Source organism: Anolis carolinensis, chromosome X (genome assembly GCF_035594765.1).
Source record: "Anolis carolinensis isolate JA03-04 chromosome X, rAnoCar3.1.pri, whole genome shotgun sequence".
Lineage (NCBI taxonomy): Eukaryota > Metazoa > Chordata > Lepidosauria > Squamata > Dactyloidae > Anolis > Anolis carolinensis.
Genome location: NC_085847.1, coordinates 2,693,136 through 2,710,506, shown reverse-complemented (window position 1 = coordinate 2,710,506; position 17,371 = coordinate 2,693,136). Strand labels below are relative to the sequence as shown.

General features: G+C 40.9%; 1 protein-coding gene across 5 annotated transcripts in view; it reads left to right on the top strand.

Moving 5' to 3' along the window:
- The first annotated feature begins 7,617 nt into the window (after positions 1-7,617).
- Positions 7,618-17,371, top strand: part of cltcl1 (clathrin heavy chain like 1) — a 44,975-nt gene continuing 35,221 nt past the window's right edge. For 2 of the 5 annotated variants that reach the window (XR_009999993.1, XM_062958442.1), the window contains exon 1: positions 7,618-7,912. Coding sequence is in view for 4 of the 5 variants with exons in the window: in XM_062958442.1 (XP_062814512.1) it covers positions 7,871-7,912 (42 nt within the window). In the remaining variant the exon portion in view is untranslated. The remainder of the gene's footprint in view (positions 7,913-17,371) is intronic. The other 3 variants (XM_062958443.1, XM_008117348.2, XM_003225146.4) reach the window with 2 other exon arrangements.

Here is a 17,371-nt window from a genome sequence, read left to right as displayed (position 1 = left end):
CATTATCTGTAAAAAGAGCTTTGTCGTCAAGCGAGGCCTGGAGAACATTCCTTGGCGTATTCAACTTGTCTGTTGTCTAGGCAATGGGCGGCTCTCTGAAATGAAAGAGAGAGAACCTTTGAAAAAGACTGGCAAGGGTTACGACTTTAGTTTTCTTAATTTTGGAGGACAACTGCGGCGTAGTTGCCGAGTGAGAAAAGCAAAAAATAAAACTTCCCTTCCTCACATGAAGCTGCCTTGGTTGCTTTTCTCAATTGACAGGCTAAGAAAACGGTAAACGGATATTCTCTGCATTGCAATTCCCTTTTGGAAGTGCTTCCAAAATAAAACTTGCCTTTGCCCCACTTCCGACATTGTTTTGATGCTGGTTTTCCTCCTCATGTCCCACTTTTCTCCTGTTTCATCTCCTTTTGAATCCCGACTGCTAGTTGGGGTATACAAATAGAGGTTTTCTCTTTTTCGGGGCTTTTCTCTGGAATTCATTTCTCTATCAGGGTTTGTGTATGCTTTGTGCGGCACCCCTATCATTTTCTTACTTTTGGTAGACTGCCTTTTGAACCATAAGTTGCATAAGGCAAATATGAGTAAACATGAAGGAAAAACAAGGCTGTTTTGTAATAATGATGTATCTTAACAATGTCTGACTAAGACATCTGTTTGAAAGAAATGTGATGAAGAAACTGACTTCGTAAAAAAATCTGAATTCAGGTATTGCTGAAAGATCTGTGTATTACGTTTTAATTTCTGATTTGCTGTGAGTTTTCTGGACTGTCTGGCCATGTTCCAGAAGCATTCCCTCCTGACGTTTCACCCACATCTATGGCATCCTCAGAGGTTGTGAGGTCTGTTAGAAACTAGACAAGTGGGGTCTATATATCTATCTATATATATCTGTGGAATAATGTCCAGGGTGGGAGAAATAACTCTTGTCTGTTGGAGGCAAGTGAATGTTGCAATTGGCTACCTTGATTAGCATTGAATAGCCTTGCAGCTTCAAAGCCTGGCTGCTTCCTGCCTGGGGGAAGTTAACACCCCCAACAAAGGATTCCCTCAGGCAGGAAGCAGCTAGGCTTCGAAGCTCTCCCACCCTGGACATCATTCCACAGGTTTATAACCCCTACTTTAGTTTCCAACAGACCTCACAACCTCTGAGGATGCCTGCCATAGATGTGGGCAAAACGTCAGGAGAGAATTCTTCTGGAACATGGCTATACAGCCCGGAAAACTCACAGCAACCCAGTGAGGCCGGCCATGAAATCCTTCGACAACACATATTTTAATTCCACTGTAGCTTTAAAGAGCAATTAAGGAATATCTCTATTTGGAAACTAATTGTATCAAAATAAAGTACAGTGTTCCAATCCTCGAACAAATGCTCTCTGAAAAGACATACTAGCAGTGTTGGTATACAAATGGATCTTGAGTATGAAAGCTCACACTACAAACTGCTTTCAGTCTTGGAAGTGACTGGGATATATCTTTGGCAACAGCTCGCAGTGCTTGTGTTCCTTATGGAAGTCAAGATAGCCATCATTCAGAAAACACTACGTCATCCATGGGTTTCTGTCCCGATTCTCACAGGGAAGAAACTTAATGTAGATTGTACGTGAGACTTCAAGATCGCACCGTAGAAAATGAGAAGTTATGGAGATGACAGCTATTTTAAACATTGTCCCGAAATGCTGGTTTACTTTGTGCAAGTAGCTCTTTTTTGTTGTACAGAGGAGTGTTCAAACGTAACTTCCCTTTGATGAGGTCTTTTTCGCCTTGAAAACCAACCGATCCTTATGTTTCTTCTCAGCGCAATTGAAGCATTTTTACCTTTGCAGACAATTCTTGCCACATCTCTTAACTTATCTTTTGCTGTAAACTACACTTTTATCTTGTTGACCTTTTATACTAGCAAGGCTAACCTTTCTATTTAAAAAAAATGAGAGAAAAATGTATTGCTGTAGTGTCACACTTCATTTAATGTGCTTTTAGTCGGTCAATAAAGGTGCTTATGGTTGGAGTCTCTTCTGTTTCTTGGCATTGTTGTTGGAAAGGTGAAACAACATCTCAGGATGTGAGAAAGGATGTTTTATTCCCAGAAATAGCTTGTCACACTTCTGCAAAGAAATATGAGTGTGGCCTTATGAAACAAGAACCTGCAGAAGTTTTACTCAGGTAGCTTTCACCAGCACCTCTTGACCCGGAAATCCCCTCCAGTGGTTTATGCTAGTCATCACCTAACTACAATGGACTCAAGCACCCATCATTTCTGGAACCAATCCATCTCTGTTTGTTCCCATAAGACCGACTGTGCAGGGGACAAGAGGAGCCAGAGTTGGGCCACCCCTCCTTTGTACAGCCACAGGGACATTAATCATGTGGCACTTCTTCCCCGATACCGGGAGGTCGTGCCTTGTTTTCCACAATGCAATTTCCCCTTTTCCCAAGGATGGATCATCAAATCCCATCATCTTCAACAATATCTTGCCGTGAGGAACAATGGATACCAGTGCAGCGTCACTAGACCCACCTAATTGAAGACTCATAAAGACAATCAGCAAAACAATAAAACTCATGGGACCAAATAGCCCCTCTTTGTTTGTCTCAGAGTTGAGAAACCATCATCCACTCATGGAAGTATGCATTTATTTGTCTAAAATAGCTAAAGCAATGGTATTCCCCATAGTAACCTACGGATATGAGAGCTGTACCATAAGGCTGAGCGAAGGAAGATAGACGCTTTTGAAATGTGGTGTTGGAGGAAAATTCTGAGAGTGCCTTGGACTGCAAGAAGATCAAACCAGTCCATACTACAGTAAATAAAGCCCGGCTGCTCACTGGAGGGAAGGATATTAAAGGCAAAGATGAATACTTTGGCCAAAGAATGAGAAGACAGGAAAGCTTGGAGAAGAAAATGATACTGGGGGAAATGGAAGGAAAAAGAGGGCCCGACCAAGATGGATGGATGTTATCCTTGAAGGGACGGATTTGATCTTGAAAGAGCTGGGGGTGGTGACTGCTGACAGGGAGCTCTGGCATGGACTGGTCCAGGAAGTCACCTATGTGCTCTACTGCCACTCCGAAAGTTGCTGCTGGTTTTGAAGGTCCACATGTGGCTTGGTTTGCAAATGCAAGAGGTCTTTCTGAGGGCTGCTGTCAGCTTCAGGGAGTGGGAAGCTGAAGAGGGGGACAAAGCCACCCCCAAGTCTCCAACAGCCAACCAGCTGCAGCACATCAGCTAATAGCCTTGGTTATCTTCATTATTTTTTATAAAGGAGAATGTGATCCCTGCACTGACCTCACTGAGGGGGAGGGCTTAATGCCTGCAGACTTAGGGAGGGGCTGGAAATCTGGCAACATTCGTATCTTATTGTTATCCCCCTCCCCTTTAGATTTCCTTTTCTTCCTTTATTTGTGTCTCGATATAAAAATGTTGATCAGGAGGACACAGTGACAAAGAATTAGCTAACAAAGGAAGCTGCTGCTTCACATTTTTGCAGAGGAGAGCGATGAGAAAAACCCAGTGACACAAAGCAATTAAACGCAATATTGTGACACAGCAGCCGCTTGTGACACAGCAAAAAGCCAAACGGATAAATCCATTCCTTGACTTATGCCTCACACATCTCTTTTGAAAGCTCTAATCGTATCAGAAAGAAAACAGATTGGTTACGCAATGTGTAATCAAAGTGTTGCTGATAATACACACATCCTGGCGCTGGGTTACAGGCAATAGTTGCGGGAAAGGCCAAGACTGATAATGCAATTGTCACAATCTGTATTTCCTGAGTGTAATCACCCCTTGAACTCCTGGTCTGCAATTCCATCCCAGCCGTGTCTCCTGACATTTCAGTGCATCTGATGAAGAGGAAAGAGTCATGCTATAATAAATACATTAGCCAATAAGAAGGGTGGGATTTGTGTGGGCCTTTGGGTGTTGAATGTCAACTCCCAGCATTCCTTTTCATTGGCTATGCTGGTTAGGGCTGCTGGGTGTTGTGGTTCAGAAATATCTAAAAAGCTTCACAGTTGCCAATCTTGATTTATAGGATACCAGCAGAACATTTTTTGCTGCCACTAATGAAGACAATTACTCAATTGGAAATAAACTCCAGCTAGTGCATCTCCTCTTTCCACCATGCATCATTTTTGTGTTGATTTCTCTTTTCCCCCTATTTAGCCAGAAGCATGACAGTATGCATTTTGTACAATTAAAAATTACTTTTTCAAATAACCCGGGCAATGCCAGGTACCCAAGCTAGTAGTAACTAAATTCAAACTAAGGTTGGTCTAGATCACCCAAGATCTCCTCCTACTATACATTATCATTGTCTTGGTTGTTCACTTTGGGGCTACTTTGAATATTCAAATTGAAGAGCCTTGCTGTGCAGCCAGATGGCTCTGCAAAATCTGGTGGTGTCAAAAGCAGCTGACAAGCATAAGAGGATTAAAAGAATCACATTTCCCCCTAATGATCTGCAGACAAAGATCGATCTCCAAGTCGACTACAGCAGTTTCAAGCTCATGGAGGATCCTGGAGGGAATGGGGTCCAGGAATAATTGCTAAAAATCCCGGAACTCTTGAAATTGAGACCCACCTGAGTGTATACCTTAGGAAAAAAAAAACGTGATTTTTTTCAAGGACTTTAGAGTATCAAACTCAGTTCTCCTGTTTACTCTTGCAACCTTGTGACATGGGTCAGGCCAAAAGAACTTGTACCTTCTGTGCCTGAATGGGGATTTGTGGTAACTAAAGTGTACATTAACCACCACGGGGAATTAAAGTAATTCATAACTGGCTGGGAATTGTACATTTGTGAGCACACATGTGTACTGCCGCTTGCTATTTAGAAATAACATATTAATAACACATCTTAATGTAGTCCTTCAGAGCTTTTGAAAAGAAGTATACTTGTAATATATAAAAATAGCACCAGATTTCCACAAATGGGTCTCCCAGTATAGTTTTAGGAATAATTCTGGCTTATTTACTGGTTTCATAAAGTCATTGCTTGCTTCGAAATGTTGCAAGTTCCAGATAATATCATCACTTATACTTCATATACTGTAATTAGATCTGAAACAGTCCCACCACCATCCCATAATGGCTTTATTTTCAAGATCTTTGTGGACTAAAATTCCTAGACTCCTCCCCAGCAACCCTGGTTCCTAAATGATGAGAATTATAGCCCACAAAACTAACTTTGGGGGTAAGGATGGTCTTTGTTGATGGAATGGTTGGGGTTGCTGGCCAAAGAGGTTGCAAATAGAGTGTGCACCAAGGTCAAGTAAGCATTTGGCAACTGATTCATTTCCAAGCTTCTTTTAAAGTGACGAGACGCTGTTGGCGCACTTCTGTGGCCTTTCTGGGCAAAAAGCTACAAACCACAAACCATCCCTTTTACATCAAAGGCCCACTGAAATCTTGAGAAGTTGGTGGTTTGTGGAATCCATACCAGGTTTGGAACGGTCTCTTTCCACTAACCTTACATGGGATTTCATTCTACAAACAGTGCAAGAGGAGGGTTAAATAGTCACCATGCAGAGGCAGGCCACCTTCAGACGAGGTCTGCTTCATTTTATGTGTGAACTGCAATGTTCACGGAGTAAAGCTTTAGCCTCTATTTCATAGGAACTGTCTCTGAGAATTCCTTGCCCGAGAAAACTCTATGAAATTAACAAGGTTGCTATAAGTCAAATGCCAGGATATTTGTGTTATCACCATTTAAACATTGTTGAAAACATCTGAGCATATTTCATACTATCAATTGAAGCCTTTACACTATATATATATATTTGCATTTTGTTTCCCTCTGACTGACCTCACTGTTTACATGCCTTTTCCTCCACACCCATGGGCAATGCTTCATCCTCATGAGGATACCAACTCTGTAGGGATAGTGAAACTGGGTTTTAACAATAAGTCTTTGTGTGCTGATGTTCCCTCCCACTCCATCTCTCCCTTCCCATAGGCTATAGGCAATAGTTAATGAAGTGCCATCCAGTCCAACCCCATTCTGCCGAGAAGCATGAAAATCACATTCAAAGCACCCCCGACAGATGGCCATTCAGCCTCGTCTTAAAAGCCTCCAAAGAAGGAGCTTCCATCACCCTCCGAGGCAGAGAGAGAAGTCCAGTGCTGAACAGCTCTCTCTCACAGGGAAGAAGTTCAGGTGGAATCTCCTTTCCTGTAGTTTGAAGCCTATAGTAAAGGTAAAGGTTTCCCCTGACGTTAAGTCCAGTCATGTCTGACTCTGGGGGTTGGTGCTCATCTTCATTTCTAAGCCCAAGAACCGGCGTTGTCCGTAGACATCTCCAGGTCATGTGGCCAGCATGATTGCATGGAGCGCCGTTACCTTCCCGCCGGAGCGGTACCTATTGATCTACTCACATTTGCATGTTTTCGAACGGCTAGGTTGGCAGGAGCTGGGGCTAACAGCAGGCGCTCATTCCACTCCTGGGATTTGAACCTGGGACCTTTTGCCACCGGGGTGCCCAATAATATTATACCTATAGTATAATCTATATATATAAAAGGGTAATGAAAATTCGGCCTAGGACAAAACAACAAAACTACACATCCCAGAAACACTAAACTTGGCAGCACAACCCCTCATCCATGCCTCTACGTTCATACAACAAAAAGCTCCAGCTACTCCAGAAAACGGCCAGGCTTTGAGACTGCAAGGCTATTCACTGCTATTCCATCTGGCCAACAAAGGATTCCCATAAGCCACAGCAACGCGTGGCTGGGCAAAGCTAGTATTATTGTATATTATTATATCATTAAATTAATACAGGAGACATGGTGGAAAGATGTCTTCCATTATATTATACTGTACTATACTACTATATTGCAATATTATTAGTAATACAGTAGAGTCTCACTTATCCAAGCCTCGCTTATCCAAGCTTCTGGATAATCCAAGCCATTTTTGTAGTCAATGTTTTCAATATATCATGATATTTTGGTGCTCAATTCGTAAATACAGTAATTACAACATAACATTACTGCATATTGAACTATTTTTTTCTGTCAAATTTGTTGTATAACATGATGTTTTGGTGCTTAATTTGTAAAATCATAACCTAATTTGATGTTTAAGGCTTTTCCTTAATCCCTCCTTATTATCCAACATATTCACTTATCCAAGCTTCTGCCGGCCCGTTTAGCTTGGATAAGTGAGATTCTACTGTATACAATTATAATAGTGTATTATTATTATATTCTGGAATATATGGCTGTGTGGCCAGGGCCCTGAGTCCACACTGCGATGTATCCCAGTTCAAAGCAGATAATGTGGGATTTTATTCAACTGTGTGGAAAGAAGACCTTACTGAAATCAAGAGATGCTCCTTCCACAGTATTCCCTGCCTCTATCCAGCTTGGAATTATCGAAAAAAAAGAGTTCAACTTAGTCTGTCAGAACTTGTTTTCACTAAAAACCAAGCTCCGTCTGAGGGGGGAAAAAAATGCTCCAGCGCAAGGTTATATACTGAGAGGGTCTATTTGTCAGACTCGGATGCTTCCGCGGCGCGCGGCCTTGCTCGCGCTCGCCAAAACCAGGCGCGAGGGGTGGCGCGGAGTGATTCCCAGAGTGAGAGTGATGAGGCACGGGCGAAGCGCGAGAGGAAAAAAGGGCGCCGGCGCTGAGGGAGCGCGAGCCCTCCGAAGGCGGCGGCGAGAGGGGCGGCTGGCTTGCTGGCTCTGCGCCTGCGCAGTCGCGTCCTTGGCTCCCCCTCCCCAGTTTGCTCGCCCTCTCTCCGTCTCCTCGCGCGCCTCGCTGAGGGGCCAAGCCAAGGCGCCCCGGCTCCCCGCCTGAGGAGAGAGACCCCCGCTTCTTGGGGCGCCCTCTTGGGCCTCTCCCCCCTGTCAGCCATGGCTCAGATACTCCCCATTCGGTTTCAGGAGCACTTTCAGGTGAGCAAAGGGAGGGGGCCTTTCTGAGGGGAGGGGAGAGGAAAGAGGCCTGGCTGAGGCCCCTCTCATCAGCTGAAGACCAGGCCTAGGCTTTTTTTTTTTGGGGGGGGGGGGGGTTGTTGTTGAGGGGCCCAGCTTCCTGGAAAAATGATAATAATTACGAATATTAGTACTAATATGTATTAATAGTCATATCAAACATTATTAATATTTATTTGGGGGGGGGGTCTTAGAGACCCAGCCACCTGGGATGATAATAGTAATAATTACTAATATGTATTAACAGTCATACTTATATCACACATTATTAATATTTATTTTGGAGGGGTCTTAGATGCCCAGCCACCTGGGATGATAATAGTAATAATTACTAATATGTATTAATAGTCATATCAAACATTATTAATATTTATTTGGGGGGGGTCTTAGAGACCCAGCCACCTGGGATGATAATAGTAATAATTACTAATATGTATTAACAGTCATACTTATATCACACATTATTAATATTTATTGGGGGGGGGTCTTAGAGACCCAGCCACCTGGGATGATAATAGTAATAATTACTAATATGTATTAATAGTCATACTTATATCACACATTATTAATATTTATTTTGGAGGGGTCTTAGATGCCCAGCCACCTGGGATGATAATGGTAATAATTACTAATATGTATTAACAGTCATACTTATATCACACATTATTAATATTTATTTGGGGGGGGGGTCTTAGAGACCCAGCCACCTGGGATGATAATAGTAATAATTACTAATATGTATTAATAGTCATACTTATATCACACATTATTAATATTTATTTTGGAGGGGTCTTAGATGCCCAGCCACCTGGGATGATCATGGTAATAATTACTAATATGTATTAACAGTCATACTTATATCACACATTATTAATATTTATTGAGGGGGGGTCTTAGAGACCCAGCCACCTGGGATGATAATAGTAATAATTACTAATATGTATTAATAGTCATACTTATATCACACGTTATTATTTATTTTGGGGGTTGACTTTGGGGGTCTTCAGAGGCCCAGCCACCTGGGATGATAATAGTAATAATTACTAATATTAGTACTAATATGTATTAATCATCGTACTTATATCACACATTATTCATATTTATTTTGGGGGGTTGACTTTGGGGGTCTTCAGAGGCCCAGCTACCTGGGATGATAATAGTAATAATTTCTAATATGTATTAATTGTCATACTTATATCACACATTATTAATATTTATTTTGGGGGTTGATTGGGGGTCTGCAGAGGCCCAGCCTCCTGGGATGATAATAGTAATAATTACTAATGTGTATTAAAGTTGTACTTATATCACACATTATTAATATTTATTTTGCGGGGGGTCTTAGAGGCCCAGCCACCTGGGATAATAATAGCAATAATTACTAATATTAGTACTAATTGTACTAATATATATTATTAAAATTATTTTGGGGGGTTGACTTTGGGGGTGTAATAACAATTACTAATAGTACTAATATATATTTATTATCAGTCATACTCATATCCTATATTATTAATATTAATGTTTATTTTTGGGGGGCTATCCTGGGAATCTTCAGAGGCCCAACCTCCTGGGTTAATAATAGTTGCTAATATTAAGACTAATATTATATGTTATTAGTCATACTCATCATATATTATTAATATTTATTTTGGGGGGTTGACTTACAGGTGCTGAAATGCCCAGTCTCCTGGAATAATAATAATTACCAATATTAGTACTAATGTTATATATTTATTAGTCATACTCGTATCATATATTATTAATATTAATATTTATTTTGTGGGGTTTTGACTTTGGGGATCTTGAGGCCTCCTGAGATAATAATAATTACTAATATTAGTACTAAAGTTAAACTATCTGTTAATAGTCTTACTCATATTGTATATTATTAATAGTAATATTTATTTTTAGGGTTTTGATGTTGGGGATCTTGAGGGGCCTCCTGGGATAATAACAACTAATATTAGTACTAATTTTATATATTAATAGTCGTAGTCATCTATATTATTGATATCAATATTTATTTCTGTTTTGGCCCTGTGAGGAAAGTTTGGTGGGGAAATTGGGATTCCCCCCCCCATGCCCCCCAGGTTTTTTTTTGTATGAATGCGGCATATTCTTTTTCCAGAGGTGTATAGGCATGTGTAGATGAATGCCTCTATTTCCAAGGATGACCCTTATCTAGGAAGAGAATGCCATACCCAAACACTTGCTTTCCATTGAGCAGAGATTGGTTTGGGAAGGTCTTTTTCAAAATATGGTTCTATCAAAGTACGAATCCGGCACGCCCTCCGTATCCACTGGTTCCAGGACTGCCGTGGATAGTCAGATCTGTGGGTGCTCAAGTCCCGGTTTGCATACAACGGCAAACAGGATTCCCCCCCCCCCCCCAAATATTGTCAAGCCATGGAAAATTGAATCCATAGGTGCAGAAAGCATGGCTAAAGTGGGTTGGCTGTAATAGGGGTATACTTTTTCAGGATAGTGCAAAACCAGCCCTGGCTTTTCATTCAGTAGATGAGTGCCATGGGTTTTTTTTAAATTCATAAATCATGCTGGAAAGGAAACCAGGAACTGCGCCAATCATCCAAGTAATTTGGATCCCCCAAAGTGTACTTGCTGCACCTGATATGAGGACAGGATGGGGATGTTGGTGTTGAGGGTCCCCCCTCCCCCCATTGCAGCCTTTTGCGAGTATTTGTGCAGAGTCACTGGCTGCCTGAATGACAGACTCTGCTCCTTGTCTGTTGGTATGTGGAGTGGAGGCTCTGAGCTCTTTGCCTGCATTATTACTTCACGCTAAGGAATACGAGGTGCAGCGAAAAAGGATGTGGCCACATTCAAATGATGGGAGCCACAGATCACAGCGGCCTGGGTCCTGTTTTCATTGTCCACTGTCTTCCTAAACTCCATTTTGGGAGTGGGGTGGCAGCTGGGTTTTGAAGCGGGGGGGGGGTGTCTTTCCTGCGAGATTGAGAAAGATTGGGTGTCGAGTGGGCAATTCTCTTGTTCTGGAGAGCAGCACTGCAATCCTTACGGTTTCTTTTCCTTGCTGCAACCCGCTCTGGTGGTATTCAAACACATACTAGACCCACGGGGAGGATGGACTGCATTATCCTAGTCTCAGATGATGAGGGAGGGATTGCTAATTGTCTATAAGGAGAATAATAGAATTGGGGGCAGCGGGGGGACGGGAGATGTGGCTGTGAATTGAGTCAGGGAAAACCTTTTGCAGAGAAAAAGCAATTTGTGGCAGGAATTAAAGGAATTCCACAAATGAATGAAGCACAGGAAGTGGACGTTGTGAACGCTCTTGCCTGTCCCTTCTTCCGTTGGATCAGAGGCATCAATTTCTATTTGTGATCTGACTTTTTTTTTGGTTGCTGTCTTCAATGTTACATCCCTGTCTAGTCCATTGTTTAAACATCTTTCCCTGGCACTAATAAGATTACGAGCTGGTCTAAGTGTTTTGTGCTTCCTCAACCCATAGGGATGCCATTTTATTACAGATTTGGTCCTATAGATCAGGGCTATTTGAAACAGTTGTCTGTGGACCAGAGCTGATTTTCTAGCTATTAGCTACCAGGCTACAGTGGTTTTACAGAAAAGAAACAGTTGCAGCCAATAGACAAAAATATGGTGCTAATTTTGGGCACATTCAGAACAAAAAGCATTGGTGTTTCACATCCGAGAGCCAAAGCAGGCTTCACCAGTGCCCTGTGGATGGTTTGGGCTACGGTTCCCATCAGCTCCAACATGGCCAGTGGGGAGGAAGGGTGGGAGTTGTATTTCAAAACAGCTGAAGGACATTAAGGCGAGGAAAGCTATTGTGTTGTAGCTGAGAGACAGTTGTTGTCACTCAGCTGCAGCACTTCTGTTATCAAAATGTGATTACAAGTGTAGGGAATAAGCTTACAACTGAGAAGGCATTCGTTACAGCATGTCGCATAATCCTCTGTGTTTTTACTCAGAAGTAAGTTCTGGTGTGTTTGGGATGGCATACTCTCAGGAAAAAGAGTGCATAAGATTGTAACATCCCATTTTTGTAGCCTGGCTAATTTGAGATTCTGTAGATGCATCGGCAAGCAACAAATGATGCCATTTGCTTCTCTTAGACTGGGATGGGCAAAAGGAACCGCTCCAGAAATGGCTAAACTTCAACCCCCAGAATTCCTTGCTGTTGACTGTGCTGGCTTGGCCTGTTGGGAGTTGCTGTCCAGCAACCATCTGGAGGTCTATATTTTGCTCAGCCTTTTGTTAGACTTTCCAGTCGATTGCTGAGCCCAAAATACAAATCACTGTAAGCTCCCACCCCGCCCCTCCAGTGGCTTCCCTCCTGTGAACAGAAAAATGTAAACTACAGAAATTCAGTCATTCTGAATATGAGTGTTGATGCATTAAAGACTGACTTTCGCCACTGTAAACAAACTGGACACTGTATTGGCATTGTGTAGGGACTGCATTGCAGGTAGAAATGTGAAGGCCTGGAAATAAATTGGAAAAGGTAAAAGGCACAATGATTCAAATATTTAAGACGTAGCAGGAAGACATTTTTGTAAGTTTATGTACAGTGTCTCACATCATTGTAATTCTTGGTCCTGTTTTCCTCTTACTTTTAATGAGATGGAATTCTTTCTGTCAGTTTGACACTATGGAAGACTGCAAAGGACAAGATAATTTCCTTTGTTTCATGATGTTGATTGTTGTTTTGTCTTTTTAATGAACTCCCCCCCCCCCCAAAAAAAAAGTTGTTAAACGCAGTGAGGTTCACGTGTTCCTTCCTATTTCAAGAACATGTAGCTCGATTTGTAGCAGTAATGTTTTGAAAAGTCAATTAAATTTTAATTATTTCCTGAACAAATGCATACCTTTAGTATATCAAACATGATGCGTACAACAAGCCAAGTTATACATACTGCATTTTATGTTGCTGAAATCATAAAGCGACTTTTATTCTGTCAAGGGTATTTGTATTTCCATTTTCCAAAATATACTGGAAAAATGTATTTGCTCATTGCTTCGAATCCCATTAAAATATTTTCAGTCCTGTTAAAAATATGTAATATATATTCTGGTAACATTGAGTAATATATAGTCTGTTTGCTGTGTGGTCCACTAGCTAGACAAAGTTAGGGGATTACATCTTTAGAGGGCGGAAGACTGACAAATGTATGCATCAGTAAAGTGTCTCAAAGTAAGTATATTTTTGTCTTCTGCAGGGTAAAAGCATTGGCTGGGATCCTGTTGGCAACATATGCAGGCATATGGGTCATTCATGCCAGATGAATCACTGTTTTGACCAGGGCCGAAAGGCGGTGGGAGAATGGCAGTAAAAGTCAACCCCACTGGGATATAAAACTGGCCAGCCTATTCCAGAACTTTCTAGATTTATTCCTTAAAAGGGAGAGCTTTTGCTGTGGTCCATGCCCATCCCATTATTGTACTGCGTGCAGCTTCCAGTGACACCTCTTCTTTTCCCACTAACATAGTTTTGCCAGCAAATAGGATTTTGGCCACTGAGCCTATCTTTCGAAACAGCATACTGAAAAGTAGTGTTATAATATTATGTTGTTGTCCCGGGCGATTTCCTGAATGATGCTATTAAGCTATACTGATCCAAGCTTAGGTGCAGCAACTGATATAATAAACCATTATGTCTTATAGATGGTATAACTGTCGTGTCTGGAGGCTAAATCTTGGATCTTTTATGAAGGACTTGAGTTCATGTGTCTAGTTTGTTCTTTGAGAGAAGCCAAGTTTGTAATTGTTTGTTGATAACAGTTCACAACTGATTCAGATTAAATTTCTGTGGATGTAATATGAACACAAATCAGTAAAAGAGAGATGGGTGAAGAAAGTTTATAAAAGGTTAGGTGACTAGAGAGCTTGGATAATGTTAGTTTTTCAGTGTCCAGCTTGCAGAATTAGTCAGTGACCATGCTGACTGGGGGATTTGGGGAGCTGTAGTCCAAAAATGAAGTTTCCAAGCTCTTTGATTTGGAAGCTGTAGGATTTGGAATAATGAGTTCAATTCTGCTGATTTTTTTGGAAAGCTGTTGAGAAGCTAAGCCTCGCTGAAAATCAAACTGAAAAAATCTGGTTGCCTGGTTGAATGATAGCAATTGATTTTTTAATCCACTAGGATTTGTTTTTTAAGAGTGGCATGAATAGTAACTTGGCTGTCCACTGGCATCCACTAGATTCACTTGAATTTTTATGTTTAGGTTCCCTGCCTATAAGATTTTGTTGTTTTAATGGTTTGAAGACCACACACATGTATTTTCTTAACAGAAGAATCCTGCCAAAAAGCATTTTAGACATTTACGTCTGTCAAGTATTTTCTTTTCAAAACACACCTACTTCCAGATGAGTAGATTCCAAATCATTATTTGTAGGGAACCTCTCATTGAGAGAATAATGCCTTCAGAGAATGCAGCCATGCCGAAAGTTCAAGAAACAGTGCTGAGAATTTTAAACTGGCACGTCCATTTTCTTCCAGCCAATTATGTGGGAAGAAAGCGCTAGTTGAAGTTCAGCTTAAAACCTTTGGGAAAAATCTTGAAATACTATCTCAGTGATAGTTTGAATAACCTTCCTTATTCTGGGAATTTCCTTAGATTGTGTTAGCATGTAAAATTGACACATGGCAAAGTTAAAAACACTGGTAGGTTTCTAAGTTTGCTGGCTTCAAACTGTGGTTTGTGAAAACTGGCTTCCTTAATTACAGTATATAGTCATGGTTTTGGTGCCAAAAATTTGGATTTTGTTATAATCAATGGATAAATGGGGAGTTATTCCACGGAGAGGGGAAAGCACCAATGCTGCTCATCAAGACATTCAAAAAGGTTAGAAGCAGTACCATGAGAGAGTAGAGGCATTGGTACATTTTTAGCTTCTCCCAAGATGATTTCACTTTTTGTCACTACCCAGAGAAAAGGATGGTTCCTTTTTTGATATAGCGCTCATATTGACTCATGAATAAATTGAGCCAGGTTTTTTGGGGTTGATTTTTAACAAAAAAAATTTCAATACTTACGCATGAGTATGTAGGGTAAGCATCTATTTTAAAGGAGCCATGCATCCGGGATTCTTGAAATGAAACTCTGCTGAACTTTTCCCAGAGTACTGACACGAGAGCCAAATATGCAGACCTAATTCCTAACTAGGGCTAGTTCAGGCGTATCCTCATAGTGCTACAATTGTTTTAGTGTTGGATGAGAACCAGAACTCTGTTTTGGTGTAGATGTAAAAATATCCTATCTGCTAAAAGTGTTTTTTGGGCGGGCTGTGGTTTACTTTATGCCTCCTGCTCTTATTACTAATCAGAGTTGCTCCTGAAACAGAAGGGATTGGGCAAAGCAGACTGAGTTGGGCATAGCAGTTTGCCAGCCAGAAACATTCTCTTTCCTCCATTTATTGCTTACTGGAAAAGCTCTGCCATATCCTTCAATTGCTTGTGTGCTGTGTTCAGTGTGCTGCGTTCAGTCGTGGAAAACCTTAGGCAAAATATTAATGGCAGAGGCTTTGAAAGCAAAAGCCAGCAAGCAAGCAGGATATGGTCAAGTTAAAGGAGGGAGAAATGTGAAAACATTTACAGCTCTGTTGAAGGAATTCATAGTAATTGGTCTTTTCCTAGTTTCTCCTGGGGATGTTACTCGACCTTTTTCAGTGTTTGTCAGGAAGTAGAGTATTGATATAAGGGAGCTGGTCTAACTAGGGGAAAACTCCTTTCAATATGGGAGTCATAAAGTGACCAACCCAGCATATTGCCAGGTTCCCATTTTTCACCCTCAGGAAAACAACTTACAGATCTTTTCTACTTGTGGTTTTGGCAACTGTAGTAAGCATTTCAGTTCTGCTACTGAAAAAGCATCCCAGATTCTTTTAACTCTTTATATTTGTGGATCTGGAAAGCCAGAGTGCACTGTGAGTTTCTTTTTTGACCTGTTGCCTTCATTCAGTCTGGTCAAGAATCTTGGATTGTTCTGTGGGTAGACTTTCAAAATTATGTAAAACTGTGCCTCATAAACTGGAAGAGACACTGATAATAGCATTTCAACTTTGCTGTTATTTTTGACAACGGGGACTCTAAATGCCTAACCCAAAACATTGGATTTTTTCCATGCGCAGTCCGGGGTGAAACACTGGTTTTCTGAATAGCAGAAGAGGGGTTATAACATTCCTTTAAGCTGCTATTTTTATGCCTTTTACAAAGCATTTCCATCCACGTCTCTTGAGAACAGTCTGTAACTGCAATGAACAGAGCCTATTGATGTTTGAATGGAACATTTCCATAACTGAATGATGCAGAAATATGGCAAGTGGTAACCTCATCTTGCTTGCTTGTTAAGTAGTACAACTTGCAAGGCTTTTATTTTCTTGCCTCTATTTTCCCTCTCCCATTTTATCAAGAACACCCAGTATGAAAACATCTAGTGTTTTAGATTGCAAACTAAAGGCAAACCTTTGGAAGCCTAAACCCCTCTGTCCCCATTTTCATACAGTGTGTTAGAGAAACTTGCAAAAATTGGCTTCCAAATACAACTTGAATCCCTTTGAATAGTTGGATTCCCTTATTTTTAATGTATGTCTCCTGAATAATTCTTCATTCACTCGATATTTTCCAGCAAGCAATCACTTTCATGAGATGTCATGAAGTTTCTTGTTCCTCTTCTGTGTGATGCTTTTCTCATATGGGGCTCATAGCCACTTTCAGACATGTTTATTGGGATTTCTGTAAGTAATTAAAAAAAGAAACTTCTTCCACCCTTCCAGGTTGCTTCATTGATTATTTAAAAAGATGGGCAGGAGCATTCAACTTTTCATTCTGGAGACAGACTTGCTTCAGTCTTCCATTAATGTAGAATAACTGTTGTTGCCATTTATGATCAAGAATGCAGCAAAGTAAATCCTGAAATAAATGTTGGGACAGTTAACTCAATTGCTTAGGAATGTGCCGTTGAGAACAGTGTTTGGATTTGCAAAAGGAAGGTTTTCCAAGAAGAAAATTGCAATGCAGAACTGGATTGCTAATGCCTAAAGGAAACTAGAAAGGTGGCGCCCTATAGAACGTCAAATAAGTGGAATCCTCTTAGCAAAATGCTATGCCCATTTAGCATGGTATATATTAAACAAGCAAGCAAACAAACTGTGGAAATCGATACCATGTGGTGCTATTTGTAATAGAAAGGTGGATGTGCTGGATATTTTAGTAGCTGTTATGTGCCACCTTTTAGTTACCAGAAAAGTACAGCAAGATAGGAATTGAGTAGATCTGGTTTATTGACTGAGATTTATGCATCCAGCCCACAAGCAAATAGATAAAAGTATAGTGTGTTGGATACATTTGCAGGAATGTTTAATCCATAATTCACAGCTGAATTGTTTTAGTTTCTATTTATCACTCAGGAAAGAAAG